Source organism: Ostrinia nubilalis, chromosome 7, assembly GCF_963855985.1.
Source record: "Ostrinia nubilalis chromosome 7, ilOstNubi1.1, whole genome shotgun sequence".
Classification (NCBI taxonomy): Eukaryota; Metazoa; Arthropoda; class Insecta; order Lepidoptera; family Crambidae; genus Ostrinia; species Ostrinia nubilalis.
The window spans coordinates 1,711,632-1,730,654 of NC_087094.1; the positions used below are offsets into that span (position 1 = coordinate 1,711,632).

The 19,023-nt window shown below is 39.1% G+C and overlaps 2 protein-coding genes across 4 annotated transcripts in view; one reads left to right on the forward strand and one right to left on the reverse strand.

Annotated features, from left to right (window-relative positions):
- LOC135073042 (teneurin-m) overlaps positions 1-11,658 on the forward strand; it is a 207,470-nt gene extending 195,812 nt beyond the window's left edge. For all 3 annotated transcript variants that reach the window (XM_063967050.1, XM_063967052.1, XM_063967051.1), the window contains exons 11-17: positions 622-838; positions 2,682-2,858; positions 3,070-3,478; positions 3,776-4,028; positions 4,139-7,925; positions 8,013-8,384; positions 8,515-11,658. In XM_063967050.1, the coding sequence (XP_063823120.1) occupies positions 622-838; positions 2,682-2,858; positions 3,070-3,478; positions 3,776-4,028; positions 4,139-7,925; positions 8,013-8,384; positions 8,515-8,871 (5,572 nt within the window). In that variant the 3' untranslated portion in view covers positions 8,872-11,658. The remainder of the gene's footprint in view (positions 1-621; positions 839-2,681; positions 2,859-3,069; positions 3,479-3,775; positions 4,029-4,138; positions 7,926-8,012; positions 8,385-8,514) is intronic.
- A 5,820-nt stretch (positions 11,659-17,478) lies between these two features.
- LOC135073434 (N-acetylgalactosaminyltransferase 6-like) overlaps positions 17,479-19,023 on the reverse strand; it is a 33,926-nt gene continuing 32,381 nt past the window's right edge. Inside the window, exon 23 of the mRNA XM_063967616.1 lies at positions 17,479-17,676. Within this exon, the coding sequence (XP_063823686.1) occupies positions 17,479-17,676 (198 nt within the window). The remainder of the gene's footprint in view (positions 17,677-19,023) is intronic.

Below are 19,023 nucleotides of genomic sequence, written 5' to 3' on the forward strand. Positions count from 1 at the left end.
TTTCTAACGCTGCGCAGTATGTTTTGGAATCACTTCAACACGAGGTAAGAATGTGGTCCGGGAGTTGTGTGTTATCCTAGAACAGAACATTACCTTAGATACAACGTATATATCTACTTAATTGGCATATATTTATATATGGTATATTGATGTCTGCATGCATTATTGTAACCTTTTGTTGTGTCCTGTGAATTTGTGTTACGCTTTTTATTTAATAATATTCATATCCATATGTTTAGTCCAGGAGAATTGAAGGTAGTATTGAGTGGCCACCTCCAAACGATGTAGCTTTGGTGATGGGTCTTTTAAAAGTGTGTCAAGTAGAAGGGTTTAGAAAATAGCTAATCAAAGTAGATCCCAAGTATTTAAATCGCACAAAACTTCGTAGACGAGTTTGCCAAACGAAACCTTGATAAAATAGGCCGATTTCCTTTTAGAAAACCATTTTAGTTTAGAAATCACGAATCAAGTTTCCAGTCACCTTTGTATTTTAATAAACTTCTATTTGAAAGAACTTCAACGAAATGTCAATATAATATTACAAAGGAAACCTTACAATCATACCTTCCAGTCACTTAAATATCAGATATCCATCATCTAATCCTTCACCTACGGTTTCAGCCGGTCGGCCGTCATCAGAGGTCGCGTGGTGACCTCCCTTGGCTCCGGCCTCGTCGGGGTCAGGGTCTCGACCTCGACCCCCCTTGAAGGGTTCACGCTAACCAGAGAAGACGGCTGGTTCGACCTCCTGGTCAACGGAGGTGGCGCGGTCACGTTGCACTTCGGTCGGTCTCCGTTCAAAAGATCTTCTCAAGTCGTCTTCGTACCTTGGAATGAGGTAAGTTGAAAACCTTAGAACCTACGCAGTCAAAAAGATTTATTATACTTTGTTTTGTCACCTGTTTTACGCTTTGCACTGAAGGGAAGTCGAAACTTAACTCGAACTCGGCTTATGTTCCTCTGATTAATTTCGTTGCGGGTCCAATGACAGTTAACTTCCCCCGGAAAAAGTTGACCTTCACTGGTTTTGGGTTTTAATGACAGCCAAGCTCTTTATCCTGGCTTCATGGGGGTTACAGTGGTGGGAATAGTCCCGATTAAACCTACTCAGTCGCAGTAGGTACTCATCTTGAGTATTTCTGAAGAATCACTACGGTCTGCACTCATCAAGCCGTCTTAAAGTGGCGATGCCGAGACAGGTCCCTTTGAAAAACTTATCATTTATTATTTCATGTTTAGGAAACAGTAACTTCCTACACTAACAAGAAAATTAGTTTGAAGCGAGTAAAACTGAAATCTAATATTTCTATTCAGAAGCTCTATCTTATAAGAAAAAGTTCCTACCAAAGAAAATGTTTCCGGGAAAAGACAGAACTTGATATTCGATAAATTAGTTATTAATTAATGTTATTGAATAGAGAAGAAGCGTCTCAGACATTGGGACAACTTTTATATCCGATATGTATGAAATAAGGAGGTAAGTAATTATTCTGGAACGGAACACGCGTAAAGAAAGTAATGTAGGTACATAGAATAAAACACGTTTGCGAATGTTTTTTTTTTATTCCCAACGGGGAAGCTTTTGGCCTGTATCTGACCTGATGGTAAGTGATGATCAGGCCGAAGGTGGAAGCGAGCTTCACCCGGAATCCTCAACCACAGAGGAACTGGCTATCTTACCTCTGACTGCCGAATAACAACAATGCTTAAAATATACTTACCAGTCAAGTAAAAGTTTGGTTTTTGCTCCCATTGGGCTACTTTACATGATTAAGCATTCAAGGGTTCCATAAATCACCGGACGGCGGCCATACGCAGTTGATTCACTCGTTAATAAACCAAACGACTTCGACCAAACTTCATATGAAGCAATTAAATTTTTTGCCCACTCCGGAAACATGCGAACTGACGATTAAAGCCACATTAACATTTTAAGTCTCAATTTTACAACCGCTTTTTAACTTCCTGACAGGTAGGCACTAGGTGGTAATTAAATAATTTCGCCACATTTCGCGTTTTATCTTCAAATTTTTAGTATGTAGAGTAATTAAGAGTTTCATACACGAGTAATCTAACCTAATTTACGTGTTAAAATTATTATTTCCCACACTTCACATTTAACTTGAGTTATATTAGGTACTTACAGCCAACTTACAATATCTAATAAAACAGAACATTGAAACTTGCTAAATTATTCGTGTTAATTGGGACATGTTATAAAGATTTTAAAACGCTTCACTGCAATGAAATCAATGACCATTATTTTTTTCTAATTACTATTGTCGACTAGTAACCAAAAACAATCCTATGGAATGGTATAGGAATTTCGACCGTTTTCATAATTTTCTCTAAGCCCAGGCGCAAACCACCGATTTTTCGTCGGCCGATAGTTGGATCGGGCAGTTAATCAGTATGGACATGTATAGAAGTGCGCACATTACACAGATTTGATTTTCATACAAATTAAAATCGGGTCCAACTATCGGCCAACTAAAAGTTGGTGGTCTGCATCCTGAATTCCTGATATTAACTCAACACTAACAGTATTATGGCATTGGAAGAATGAGATGATATAGTACTTTTCAACCGAGTATAGCTTGCAAAAAGGTATATTATATATATTTTCAACCGAGTATAGCTTGCAAAAAGGGGGTTTCATAGCATTAATTTAATTGTTCCAGGTTGTGATAATCGACGAGGTGGTGATGACCACATCTGACGAGAAGGGCGGCATGGGCCCGCCGCAGGCCTGCCTCGCGCACGACTACGACGCCATGAAGCCCGTCGTACTGGCCACGTGGAAGCATGGCTTCCAAGGCGCTTGTCCCGACAAGAGCGCTATATTGGCTGAGTCTCAGGTGAGTGGAAGTTAGATATCTAGTGTAAGGCATCAATATTGGACCGTGCATATGCGCGGTCCAACTACCACAACGATGATAGTTTTTAGGGATACAGATCATCCACATCTAAGATGTCTTTATTCTAAGTTCTATGTTCGATAAACCGTTAAACGTTAGCCACACTATTGCTTTTAATGATCAACTTATCCTTAAATATTTTTTTCATCAGGTCGTACAAGAGAGCCTCCAGATACCTGGCACTGGACTGAACCTGGTCTACCATAGCTCCCGCGCTGCTGGCTACCTCTCCACCATCCAGCTCCAATTGACTCCCGAGAAAGTGCCTCCCACTCTCGCCCTTATCCATCTAAGGATCACCATTGAGGGCATTCTCTTCGAGAAGACCTTCGAAGCAGACCCTGTCATCAAATTCACGTACCCCTGGAACCGGCTCAACGTTTACAGGCAAAGGGTCTATGGGGTGACCACTGCGCTGGTGAAAGTTGGTTACCAATACACGGATTGCAAGGATATAATCTGGAATGTGCAGACGACGAAGTTGAGCGGCCACGACATGAGCATATCAGATGTTGGCGGTTGGAACTTGGATATTCATCACAGATACAATTTCCATGAAGGTTAGTCCATTACATCCTGTTTCACACAGTCGTTGTTATCCTCTATTAAAAAGCGCGCTCGCACACTCACTGCGGGCGCCCGTCGCACAGTCGCGACAGCAACATAATTACGCGCGAGCGATAGGGATGGGTAGCGTGTGGTCATTGGACGGGATTCTACGTGCTCACGGACCAGGCTTTATTACCTAGAACCAAGAACTTTAAACATTATGACATCACTAATGAACTTATCTCTCTCATTCTTCTATCTTTGTTAGAACTTGGCATAACATTTACACAATAACACTTTCTCTTCAGGTATCCTCCAAAAGGGCGATGGCACGAACATCTACCTCAAACACAAGCCGCGTCTCATCATCACCACCATGGGCGACGGTCGCCAACGAGCCCTGGAGTGCGGCAGCGAATGTTCTGGATCCGCGATCAAGCAGAGGTTGTTAGCGCCAGTGGCTTTGGCCGCGGCGCCTGATGGCTCGATATTTGTGGGCGATTTCAACCTGGTCAGGAAGATCAGCACTGATGGCACTGTGCGCACGGTGGTCAAATTGAAGTGAGTATTATTGTGTACCTTGGCCAGATATTAACAAAGATGATAATTAACTACACAGCTATTTTAATTTTGTTCACTTTAATTTAATTTTGTATTTTCTCTTTTTTCAGTGCCACTCGAGTCTCCTACCGATACCACATGGCTTTGTCACCTCTGGACGGCACCCTCTACATCTCTGACCCCGAATCGCACCAGATCATCAAAGTCCGCAACACCGACGACTACAGTGACCCCGAACGCAACTGGGAAACCGTCGTAGGATCTGGAGAGAGATGTCTGCCAGGAGACGAGGCCCACTGCGGCGATGGAGCGTTAGCAAGGGACGCCAAACTCGCCTACCCTAAAGGAGTCGCTGTATCTATTGACAATGTCCTGTACTTTGCTGACGGTACCAACATCAGAATGGTAGACCGAGATGGAATTATTACGACTGTAATCGGAAACCACATGCATAGAGCCCACTGGAAACCCATCCCTTGTGAAGGCACACTGAGCGTAGAAGAAGTCCATCTGAGATGGCCAACGGAGCTCGTGATCAATCCTTTGGACAACAGTCTGCACATCATTGATGACCACATGATCCTACAAATGGCACCTGATGGTAGAGTCAAAGTAATCGCAGGCAGACCTCTGCATTGCCCGTCGCCTTTGACTGGCTACGATATGGAATTGGCCACGTATGCGACGCTTGTCATGCCGCAGAGCATTGCTTTTGGTGCCGCAGGAGACCTTTACGTAGCTGAAAGTGACTCTCAAAGAATTAACCGTGTCCGTCTCATCACAACTGATGGAAAGATTTCTCTATACGCTGGTGCTGAATCGAAATGTAATTGTCTGGAAAGAGGATGCGACTGCTTCGAAGCTGATCATTTCTTGGCATCCAATTCCAAGTTTAACACGATATCGGCGGTGATTGTAAGCCCAGATGGCATTGTGCATATCGCTGACCAAGCCAACTATAGGATACGATCGGTCATGGCAAGCATTCCTGATGCAAGTGGTGCTAGGGAATATGAAATATACTCCCCTGATACGCAAGAGATTTACATCTTCAACAGATTCGGGCAGCACATCATGACGAAGAATATTCTTACGGGAGAGAACAACTACGTGTTCACATACACAGTGAACACCAGCAACGGAAAACTGAGCACGGTAACCGATGCAGCCGGTAACAAGGTCTTCCTCTTGCGCGATTATTCTAGTCTGGTGAATTCCATAGAAAATACAAAGGGTCAGAAATGTAGACTGAGAATGTCGCGAATGAAGATGCTTCAAGAACTGAGAACACCTGACAACTTCAATGTAACATTCGACTACCATGGCACGACTGGCTTGCTAAAGGCTAAGTACGATAGCACCGGAAGAAGTTACATCTACAAATACGACGAGTTTGGAAGGTTAACCTCAGCAGTTACACCAACAGGTCGAATCATCAACCTAACATTCGACCTTAGTCTGAAAGGTGCTACCGTTTTGGTAAGTGAAAACAACAGGAAACCTATATCAATACTCATCAAAGGCTCCTCGGTTCGGACAAAGGTCGGAGAAGCTGAAAAGAAAACTATCATATCAACTGATGGCAGTATTTCTTCAAGCATGCCTTGGGGTCATATTATCTCAACTGATACAGTCCCATACACTATTCTGTCTGAAATCGATCCTATCTTGGGTGAAAGCTATCCAGTTCCTGCCAAGCAAAGAACTGAAGTTGGTGGTGACTTAGCAAACAGATTCGAATGGCGATACTTCTTGCGAAGATTGTTGTCCAACAAGGGTAAGAGCAGCAAAGCAGTCGCACAAATAGGTCGCAAACTGAGGGTGAATGGCGAAAACCTTTTGACTCTTGAATACGACAGAGACACATCGACTGTAGCAGTGTTCATGGATGATAAGGTGGAACTACTCAATGTAACTTATGACAGAACTGCAAGACCTGTCAAATGGGGACCCAGGAGTGGCATATTTGCTGAAGTAGAGCTCGAATATGACAGATTTAACAGGCTTACGAGATGGAGCTGGGGAGACCTCAATGAAACTTACGTCTTCGATAGAGCTGGAAGATTGCACGAAATTCGCTATGGAGATGGTTCTTCTTTGGCTTATTCGTTCAGAGATATGTTCACTAGCTTACCATTGAAGGTCACCACTCCAAGAGGTAGCGATTATCTACTGGATTATGATGACTCTGGCGCACTACAGAACTTGACCACGCCACGGGGTCATATTCACACGTTCGCCCTGATGACGTCCTTGGGCTACTTCAAGTACCAGTACTTCTCTCCAATGAACAGGCACCCGTATGAGATTTTGTACAACGATGACGGGCACATTTTAGCCAAGATATTCCCTCACCAATCTGGCAAAATCCTGTATGTCTATGACAGTACTGGCAAACTAGAAACTATCCTAGCTGGAGCATCGGCAATTCGTTATGTCTATCATGAAAATACACACTTGGTAAAGAACGTAGAAATTACAGACCCTGACTATGAGCTAAAACAAGATTACAAATACCATGCTGGCATACTAAAGGACGAGAAGATGAAGTTTAATTCGAAGAGCGGCTTGAACAATGCTCACTTCAAATACCAATATGACGGCAATGCTCGATTATCAACTATTGATGTAAATATCAACAGCAAGGAAATGCCGCAGCTTAGGTTGAAGTATAACCAGAATCTTGGAATCCTAGAAGGCGTTAGCGACTTGAGAATATACAGAAATACCTTCAACCGCTCAGTCATGCAGGATACAAGCAAGCAATACTTCACAATTACGGACTATGATGACCACGGTCGAACCAAATCCATCCTGATGAATATCAAGTCCTTCGACGTATTCCGCCTCGAATTAGAATACGATGTGAGGAACCGAATCAAGACGAAAAAGATGATGATCGGCGATACGACCTCGAACGAACGAATCAGCTACAACTACGATGGTCACCTGATGGAGGTAGTCGGATCTGAGGATGACTGGAAATATGTTTATGATGAGAACGGAAATGTTATCGGCGTCATTGAACATGGAGAGAAACGCTACCTCGGTTACGACATCGGAGACAGAGTTGTACAATACGGAGATATCGAGTTCAGCAGCTACGATGGACGTGGATTCGTAATTCGACGAGGGGAACAGAAATATCGATACAACTCTCGCGGTCAATTCGTGCACGCATTCGAAAGGGAGAAGTTCCAGATGTGGTACTACTATGACAATAGGAACAGATTAGTCGCATGGAAGGACGACAAGAACAATGTCACTCAATTCTTCTACACTAATCCGCAAACTCCGAACTTGATCACGCACATGCACTACCCGAAAACTGAAAAGACTGTCCGATTCTTATACGATCAGAGAGATTTCCTTACCTGCATCGAGACTGAGGACCAACGCTTCTACGTCGCTACAGATCACAATGGCTCTCCTCTGGCCGTCTTTGACGTCAATGGTGAAATCATCAAGGAAATCAAGCGCAGTCCTTTCGGAAAGATCATAAAGGACTCGAATCCAGGATTCTATGTCCCAGTTGACTTCCATGGAGGTATTTTTGATTTCAATACCAACCTAATCTACTTGGACAACAGGCTATACGACCCTGTAGTTGGTCAATGGATGACACCTAGCTGGGAACATCTGGCAACTAAACTGAGTCTGCCAACAGACATATTCACCTACCGATTCAAGAACAATGATCCGATAAATAGGAACCAGAATGTATTGTACATGACAAGCCTAGGAAGCTGGCTGCAGCTGTACGGTTATGATCTAGACAAGATGATGGGATCGAAGTATATCACGGATATGATCTTCCAGCCTATGACATCAGTGACTGCTCCACAACTGGCCCCTGACTTCGGGGTGATGTCTGGTCTCCAGTGCATCATTGAAAAGGTAACTATCAAAACAGTCCTAATTAGTCAAATTTTCCACCATTTACTTAAAAAAAAACATCAAGGCTAATGGGGATTTTATTTTCAGGTGAACGACAAGTTGTCTGACATAGACTTCGTTCCAACGCCTCTACTCAAGATGGAGCCAACCACAAGAAACCTACTGCCTCGAGTGTCGTACAAACGCGGCGTGTTTGGCGAAGGAGTGCTCATCTCCAGGGTTGACGGCAAAGCCTTCATCAGCGTCGCTGACGGCGCCAACAGCGTCGTCGAAGATGTTATTACAACTGTCTTCAACAACTCGTATTTCCTAGACGTGCACTTCAGTATACACGACCAAGACGTGTTCTACTTCGTGAAGGATAACTCGCTGAAGATCAGGGATGATATGGAGGAGTTGAGACGGTTGTCTGGGAAGTTCAACGTGTCACAGGACGAAACGAACGATCAAGGCTTAGAGGTAATTGACAACATTTTTAACGAAAACCGTGTACTTTCGATCATTATTACATGGCCTGCCTCCCATATGACGTAATGTTGAAATTGTATATTCGAAAGCAAATCATAAAAAAGTAAATTAAAATTTTCAGGTACGAGTCCACGCAGTGGGCAAGGGCTCAGCTCAAGCGGTGATAGTGCTTCGGTACGGAGTAGACCCTACTCAAGAGCGTATCAAGTTGCTGAAACACGCGCACAAGAGGGCCGCGGCTCGCGCGTGGGAGCGCGAGAAAGCTCTCGTGGCCGCGGGCTGGGAAGGGCGCGGCTCCTGGACCGAGGAGGAGAAGGAGGAGCTGATCTCCCACGGCATCGTGGACGGCTGGGCCGCCCGCGACGTCCACTCCGTGTCCAAGTACCCGCAGCTGGCCGACGACCCCGCCAACATCGTCTTCGTCCGCGACGGACGGAGGAAACGGAGAAAGAGCGGCCGAGCGCGTCATCGCTCGTGACTCCACTAACGTGCCATAACCCGACGCCATTTTGTTCACCCGACTTGACGGCGACAAAATGGCCGACGTCGACAAAACGGTTTTAGTTCTCACTATTTTTATAGGACTGAAATGTTTCGACGGTCTGCCTCGGTAAAATGTTGTGTATTAGAATTGAACTTTTGTGATCGGTGTAGTTCTCGATAGGGAATGGACTGAAAGATTCGTGTGATTGGGAAGGAATAAATTTAGGACGTGGAATGAATTCTGGGACGGTCCCTTCGTAGGCCGTAATGGGAGTGACACGATTTATTTCGCTTTTCGTACTTAGGCGTATTGTTTACCCCCGTATATTAGCTTATTTTTGATACGTTAGCCCTTTCTTCTTTGGACTGAAAATGAATCTCTTGTAACAACTCTCAACAGGGTACCGAGTCATAAATAAAATGAATTAAATAATAACTATTAATACGTCAAACTGAGCATAATAATGGAACCAAAATACTCAATGCGATCACAATTTTTACTTTACCAATTATGATATTAATTTAACAATATATTTTACTATTTTAATCCCTAACATGTACTACGCATATACATCACCATGTAGAATAATTTATCATTTCACAATCAATGTATTCCTATCACATTTTAGCCAAATATTTCGTTCTATCCTTAAAATTAGGTATTTGTAAATAATAATATTTTATTCTTGTAGTTGTTCCTTTTTAATGTTAGACCTAAGGTCTTTTTTACTTCGCAATACTATTACTATTTAAGCAATAATTTTATATTTTTTATATTCCACGGTACGCGTCTGACTCTCCAAATTAACGGTCCCTATCATTATCGTTTGCTTCAACACAGCGGAACCCGTCGTATGCAATTTGCAGAGATCAGAACTCGGCTCAGTATCAGTTCCCTCTAGCCATACGATTCGTTCGGAGCGACAGAGTTCTATGTAGCGATACACTAATCCCGTAACAGTAGAAGGCCTCGTAAAATAAATAGACAAATAAACTAAACTAATTAAACTACAGAAACGTTAATACGTACATTCTGCATGTGTTGTGCAATAATCGAGCAGTAGGTTTTACCGTAACCGTAACCGTTTAGGGCAACTTCTGGCTGACTTATTGTGCATTTTTTTCGAGACTGACTTTTCGTTGTTATAATTTTTGTACGACCGCGTAAAACGGCGTAAGTGACTATACTACGTTTTACGCGGTCACTAGTGTGTTAGTTCCTCAACGATAAGTCAGCAAGAAGCCGGAAATAAATTGTAATTAAAAAAAAGTAGTATAAATAGTATATGTCCATATGTGTCTCATTTAAATTGTGGTGTCTACTCTGTGTTAGAGGTACTAATTTAATGCTAGGTGACTGAGTGGCTGGTGATATGATGCGGATGATATTTTTTACAAAAAAAAAGTATATTGAAGGGAAAATGAGTACCCGGGTCCGCACCGCCGGCCCAGCGATGGTGATATTTTTGCAAAATGTGACTAAACGAAGCAATACATTGTAATGTAATACGTCTTATTCTTTATTTAGTATCATAAGGTGTATTTTTATTTAAATTAATATATATTATATATTGTGAATGTAGTTATTGATTTTGCGGTGATATTTACTAGAGCAGTATAGTTATCTTTTTTATAATGTATAAAGAATTCTAATTTGTAAATAGGTACTTAATGAGGACGTAATTTGTAAAAATATTGTACATATCTTTACGCTTCGATTATTTATAATGTAAACCGTTAAGATTCTAGAGTATGGAAATGTAATATATCGGGCAGTTGTCGGTGAAACTGTAGAGTTATATCCCCTGTTAACCTCTTACTGTCCATAGACTCCGAGGTCGAACCATAGAGCAATACCGCAGTACCATAGACGACCGTCGCCGCAGATCCATAGACTATTGAACTTATAGATAGTTAGAGCTTGTGACGGATTCACGGACAGAGCATTTACTGTAGAACTGAATTCTTCGTGCTGCATTTAATTTGTACTATTGTAGATACTGCGTGGGACGGGAAGCTGGGTGCGATTGTTACACTTAAAACACAAATTGGCAATATTCAATTAAATACCCCTAAATATCTTTACCAATTTAAAACAATTTTGCAGTCATAATTTCCTGAAATTTTATAAAAAAAACAATTATTAAAAATTGCAACATTATCCAAGTCATAATAAGTCTCATTTGCAATAAAAACAAAGATACATCTTGCCACTCTAACCCCTTTACTGTTAAAAAGTTACATAATGAACACTACTTTGAAATGACATTTCCATGCTAAACGTCACTTTAGACTAGTGTTCAAACGCATGTAACTTGCATTAGTAAGTTTTTCGACCTTAATACAGTGCCATAAAATTCAAAATTGCTGGCCACTATATTGCCTATACTTACGAGCAAAAGTATGGAATCAACGGTACTTTGTCCCAAACGATCTTGAGAACTGAACGACTATGTATGTATCTATGGTATCAATTTACAGTTCATAATATTACCTTTAAATTGGTACCAGTTTTATCTTCTATTAGTCATTTAGTTTTTACCATCGGAACTCGGAACAAATAAGGTGATTCCATATTTATGCTCGCGGGTAGTTTTAAAAAGTCCCGGCCTTAAGCCGCAGTGTTGCCAGCGCACCAAGCTTCGCAGTCGCCTCAATGTGTATAGATAGTTTACGGCCATACTCATTAGATCGGCGTGCGTGCTGTATGGCGAAGTAAGCATGTACAATAATAAATATAGAAAGTATTCTAATGGAATATGTAATAAAATACTAAAATATACTACTTTGTTTCTTTTAAACTCCTCCACACAATATGGACTAAACACTCATAAATAACATTTCTGACGTGTGTTAAAAACGCATGCAGTAATTTTTCAAGTGTGCGTAGTGAAATCTATAACTATAAGAAAAATATTGATAGACTTTTTTTATTAACTAGGTACTTACCTACCCATAAAATTAAAAAAAATAGTCAGTATTTTTCAATACTTTAGTTATTTAGTTACCGCAAACATATCACTATAGTGACTGAAGACATTGGACCACCACCATTTATAATTTACTTCCACCACCACACACTTAGAAATATAAAAAGGTTAAAATAAATAGAAAGCCTTACGTTCTACAGCAAAGCCTTAAAGCCAAAAGCCACACTCCACCAACGACCACCGGGAACCTAAAATAAAAACCAGTTACGCCATTACAAAAATATTTTAATTCTCAATAATCCAGTATACTAATATAGTCTGGCAAAGTGTGTGTCAACATTAAACACGTAGCGTTACGCTTACGTTATTCCAAATACAGAATATTAATAAACTAAATTAAACTTAACACTATTTTATGATAAAACTGACTATGATATTGGCTTCAATAAGGCCCGTATTCTTAGACAACGCTCCAACTCAAGCACAGATTCTCAAATATCTCAATCAGAAGTCTCCTTGACTTGAGTAATGAACGTCGTTTTAGAATACGACTCTCAGACTAGTTATGACTAAATACACCAAAATAAACCGTAACATACCGTACCGTAACCGTCGTTAGTTAATAACGTACGAAACCCTGGAATAGTCGTGCGAAATGACACTAAATATTATTATGCGAGGTTTAGACTGGCAATAAAACTTGCAGAAGTTGATTTCTGCAAGCTGTCGCCACTATGTAAATCTTGCAGAAGTTAGCTTGCCAACTTGCTATTTACACAGTGGTAAACAGCTTGCGGAAGTCAACTTCTGCAAGTTTTATTACTAGTCTAAACCTCACTTTATAGTCGAGATGGGGAAACAAATTATCTGCCAAACAATGTCTTAAAATAAATATTTTAGAGTAAACTAGCTCTAATAATCAGCACATCAGCAATACTGTTTGTACAAATGTATTTTTTACACTTTTATGATTAATGACTGTCTGTCACAGAAAAACTTTATCGCGCGCGTCCCTGTTTCAAAAACCGGGATAAAAACCATCATATGTCCTTTCCCGGGACTCAAACTATCTCTATGCCAAAGTTCATCAAAATCGGTTCAGTGGTTTAGGCGTGAAAGCAAGACAGACAGACAGACAGAATTACTTTCGCATTTATAATATTAGTATAGATTCTGCCAGACTATAATAATACACTCTCATTCCGATACTCTCCGCGTCTAGTGCCACAAGTGCATAATTACAACTAGTGATATGTTTCACGATTATTTCAACACGCGTTAAACAAACATCATAGACTCGAACACACAAATTAAACATAACAGTCATACAACTAAACTTAACATACAAAATTCGTCGCCAACATCTTGAGAAAAATATATTTCATCTACCTAATTAGGTATAGAATAAACGATTCATAAAAATAAGTTTCTAAATACATTGCTACAAGATTGGAATTTAATAAAAATTCATGTCAATTAAAATTGTTTTCAGAAAATATTGCACATTTTAGGTAAGCAATTACTACTTGATCAGTTACCTAAATATAACTTCATAATTTTTGTCTATCCAAGCAACATGTTAAAAAATATTTATAACAATTTAATACTAATAAATAATACATAAATAATATCTTTGGGATCATATTTTATATTTATATGCGAGATACTATATTATTTTAGTAACTAACCTGCGTGACCTACTAACTTAAACCTGCTTGAAATAAATAGTGTGAATAGGGACATTATGGCTCAGTTGGCTTTTTTCTTATATTATGTAAGGAACTTTAATTACTCTAGTTAAATGGAATGTACCACGAAATAGGTATACATGAACTGCTTTGTTGGAATTTTTCTTTCGCTAAGAAGAACAATTCTTTTTTTCAAAAGTTTAAATGAATACTGGGAACGAATTTTAGACAGATAAACTTACATAAACTTAAAGATAAATAGAGCCTCTTTTTAGATAAACATAACTCAAATAAAATTATGACTATACACAAAATAATTATATGTCTACCCATATAATCCAGCTGCTTTTGTAAAACATCAATTCTATAAAACACTATGGCGCAGTCAAATGTGTCATAATTTGACTATAAATCTATTCTAACTTAAAATTTTACGAATAATTTATGTAGAATTATTCCAATTCCATGCATTGAAAATGCACATAGCTTACATAACGCTTTTAAAATTAAAATATATTATTATTACCTAATAAAACGGATTACTTACCAGTTACCACACATAACAAGCTTTAATGATGATGTGTGCGTCCAATAAATGCATTACTACAGTAGTATAGTTCTTGCAACTCACGAAGGCGAGTGAGCTTTACCTGTGTGTGTACGTGTACATGCACATAACATAGTGTAATGTCGTGGTAATGTTTATCAAAACTTAAAAAAAACGAACAGTAGCGAGCCACCACACATGTAAAGCTCACTCGTAATTTCAAATGTAACAATTAACGACACAGTAATTAAATATCTATCAGCACATCGATAATATTACTATGGCAGTACGTATTTTCCCTAAATTTTTAAAAGCATCCTATTCATATACGTAAATAATGTGTAATATGTTAATCGTCCATACGTACTCGTATCAAATAATTCTTAATACATTTAATGATAGAGTTGTTAAAGAATGCCCTGTAGTTAGTTCGAGTGAGCTTTACTTGTGTGTGTACGTGTACGTACATGCACATAACATAGTGTAATGTCGTGTTAATGTCTATCAAAACTTAAAAAAACGAACAGTAGCGAGCCACCACACATGTAAAGCTCACTCGCCTTCGGGAATTGCAACAACTATGTATAGTCAGGTCTGCGAGCACGTAGAATTTTGTCCAATGACCCCAAGCTACCCATCCTTATCGCTCGCGCGTAATTATGTTGCTGTCGCGCTCGCACACTCACAGCGGGCGCCGGTTGCACAGTCGCGACAGCAATATAATTACGCGCGAGCGATAAGGATGGGTAGCTTGGGGTCATTGAACAAAATTCTACGTGCTCATAGACCGGGCTTTATAAATAAACATCACCAAAAATACGGCGCTCTCTGTGATTCCGTAAATAATAAGTGTCATTATAATAGTATTCCATTTTCATGCAAGCTTGTTTCAAACAAATCTAATTATTATTATTTATTTACGACAAAAATATTTAAAACAGAACTGGCAACACCTATTTACGTCTATAAAAGTTCAGATTCCTAACAATACTCTATAAGTACTGATTATATCACATATCGCCCAGTAATTATTGTAATCTACTTAGTTAGAAGCAACATTAAAAGCCTTATAATATTATAATAAACATTTCCAATAAGAAATATCAACTGTCTAAATAAGTCAAAAAGGTTTAAATAAGTTTTAACATCCACGCAAACTTCCTTCGGTCAGAAACACTTCGTTCCCTATTTTATTGTATATTAGTAATTTTACTAACTATTGAAATTCTTAAAATCTTTTATATCATGCAACACTTAATTCCGTATTTCTAAGACCCAGAACAGACGGTGAAACGCAACTGCAACGAAACTGCAACTTTCTGATGATTCTGATGAATGAAACTGAAACTGAAAGTTTCAAACTGGTCGCGTCATGTGTGGTCTCTCAACGGACGCTACGGCAGAAACTTAGATGTAACTCAAAAGTAACTACAAGTTGCAGTTTCGTTGCAGTTGCGTTTCGCCGTATGTTCTGGGCCTAACCCAACTTTTAATGTAGTAATCCCGTAATTTCAAATGTAACAATTAACGACACAGTAATTAAATATCTATCAGCACATCGATAATATTACTATGGCAGTACGTATTTTCCCTAAATTTTTAAAAGCATCCTATTCATATACGTAAATAATGTGTAATACGTTAATCGTCCATACGTACTCGTATAACTAATGAATTATTAATACATTTAATGATAGAGTGGTTAAAGAATGCCTTGTAGTTAGTTAGACCACATTTGAAAACCGTATCTGTTATTTTTATTAACATAATAATTTAAATATACTAAAATACCTGCAACACCATCGAGACTTAAATATGTGAGTACTTTTAAACAAGATATGTTTAAAATCTATCGTGATCAGTGATTAATTAATAGATGTAATAAATATTACTTTTCAATTCCAATCAGTGAACTGTCAGACATTCGAGCCATAGACAATAAAAATATGAATCGTCGAATTAATATTGATATATCAGACTAAGAGTTGATAAGTGAAAACCTCGCAATGTGTGTTGAGAGGTTTTCTCACTTATTTTACATTAAAAAGTGTTTCTTGCTAAAAAAAATCGTCGTCAACGACTAGTGATAGTTGAATGTAATTTCACTGACTCTGAATTTACTTTGGTCTATGGTACAGATATAATATCACAGGATGGTAAATGCAAACGTTTTAATAATCTGTTAAAGCAACAACGGACCTGCCTGTCTTAAATATATGGGCGTTTTTCAACGTTTTAATCTCTTACCTACGGGAGGCACCTATAGTTGCCAAGTCAAAAGTCACTTCTCAATACGGGTGGCATCCAGTATTGTTTTTACATCACGGTTTACGACAAAAAAACAATAAAATTGTAAATTAAGTGTAAAATGCTCTAGTAATAATGAAACTACATTAGTTGCAGAATACAATATTCCAAATTTCAATACCGTAAGTCTCATACTTTTTAAAATATCTTGATGTAAAGTGGAGCAAACAATTTGACAGGTGATCAGGTGATCCGTCTGCTCGTTTGCCTCCTATCACATAAAAAAAAAAAAAAAAAAAAAAAAAAGGTTAAAATACCCCGTATTGAGAGGGACTTTGGTTTCCAAGGACTATGTAGGGAAAGGGTTAAAAGTAATAGCACAGAATAATAATAAGTACTACGTACAGAAGTTTTACTTCGCGAAGATATTTAAAAAAATGTATGCTCAATGTCATTAACAATATGGTGTAATTTAGACTGTCTCAAGAGTCAAGCACCATTTTGTTGACAAACGTCAGTGATCGGCACTGCGCCGAAGCTATAGGGCTGACTTCGATAAAATGATGTGACGTGAGGTGCCAAACTGCGGAAAATAAATAATAATAATAATAAATAATAAATATCTTTGGACAATCTCACACAGCGCCATCTAGCCCCAAAGTAAGCAATTAATATGCTTGTGTTATGGGTGCTAGCTTAACGGATATACTACTTATATACTTTTTTTTTTTAAATACATACATATTATACATAGTAACACCCAGACCCGTCACAGAAATTAAAATTCATCATTTCAATTTCTGCCCGGCCGGGAATCGAACCCGGGACCTCTCGGCATAGTAGTCCGTTCTGAACCACTACACCAAACGGCCGACAAAAAAATGGCGGAGGAAATACATGATTTAGCATGAATTATCATCAATAATATTAACTACTTACCTCTCAGTGTCTTGAGGCAACTTAAAAAAGTACATTCTGTGTTTTTATTATTATTTAGGCAGTTAAATACTGCACAGTATTTAGTACACCATTTTCTTTATTTTCTTCCATCATACACAAGTATACGCGTGCGTGAGTCAATGTTCGCTCGTATGTGAGGCCTTGTCGAATAGTATCCTGTAGGTGGGCCATCGTGCGTGTTTTGTTTTCGATGTAAACTCGCGGAGATGAACAGGCCTGGTAATAGAAACTTACTTATACTCCTCCACAGGGCCTGTGACCTTCAACGGCATGGTGTCCCACTTGGCGATGGTGTCGAGGTCTACCTTGTCTATGCTCCAGCGCTGTGTGTCTCTGGTCGCGTCGCACGGGTTAATGTAAAGCGCGTGTGTGGCGCGATCGAACTCCACGCAGTTTTCGTTGCCGCCATGCTTTATTTGTTGTGTTGACTGGAAGCAGACAATACAATATTTTTATAGCAATTTTACAATAATAATAAATAAAATAAATAAATAAATATCTTTGGACATTTTACACTGCGCTTCTAGTCCCAAACTAAGCAAAGCTTGTACTATGGGTACTAGACAACGGATATAAACATACATACATACTTAAATACTTTTTTTTTTGTAAATACATACTGATTATACATAGAAAACACCCAGTCCAATACAAACAAATATGTTCATGCACACAAATGTTTGTACTGTGCGGGAATCGAACTCGCTACCTCCGGAACAGTAGTCCGTTTCGAACCACTACACCAAACGGCCGACGATATAACAGATACATTACGACAATAACTATGGCAAGATAATAGAAACAAGTAACATGACGGTAATGCCACAAAATATAACAGAAGACAAACTCCATACTAAACGCGCTCGAGCCACGCACACATAGACACCGCTCTAGCAAGACTGTCTTGGACGAATGCGAGCGCGACGTGGCGCGACAGACGTTCGCCACACGTTCGCTGTGGTTCGCTTGAGTCACGCGCCGGTCAACCGCCTGTGATATTATTTTGTTTTGCGAAATTGACGAAAATGAGTGAACAGAAAATGTCGTATTATAATTGTTCGGTATTTGGTTGCTTAAACTCATAATTAAATACCGAATTTTCATTTTTTAAATTACCAGTTGATTCGGGGAGGTAAGTAAGTTATTTATTTGAATTTCAATTGAAATTGAAAGCCAACTCAATCATTAGGAATATGTTGAATGTTTTAGAGAGGTTTTAGGAATTATTGGATAACTAGCTTTTGCCCGCGGCTTCACCCGCGTGAAATTTAGTTTGTCACAGATCGTCATAAATTATAGCCTATATGTTATTCAGGGTTATAAACAATAATACTGTAAAGTTACATCAAAATCCGTTCAGTAGTTTTTGCGTGAAAGAGCAACAAACATCCAGACATCCAGATTCCAGACATCCAAACTTTCGCATTTATAATATTAAGTTGGATAGTTGGATAATAGTGTCAACCACTCAACTAAATACTACTTCCTTCTCGTGTATTTGTTTGCAAACTATTACTATAATAACGTACTAAATATAGATAAGTATACGTGGATATCTGTTATTGTCTTTCTTGCATAGTATTAAGAGTAACATTTTTCTATCATAACGAAATAAACGCAACACATGACAAGACAACCCTAGCGCGACGGCCGAGCGTGCGAGCGAGAGAGGTATGCAAAGCGAGGTACATACATGAGTTTACCTTCTGTTATATTTTGTGGTAATGCGCTCGACAATCGGATAGAACGTTCAATTACTCGATGTATAAAGAAGA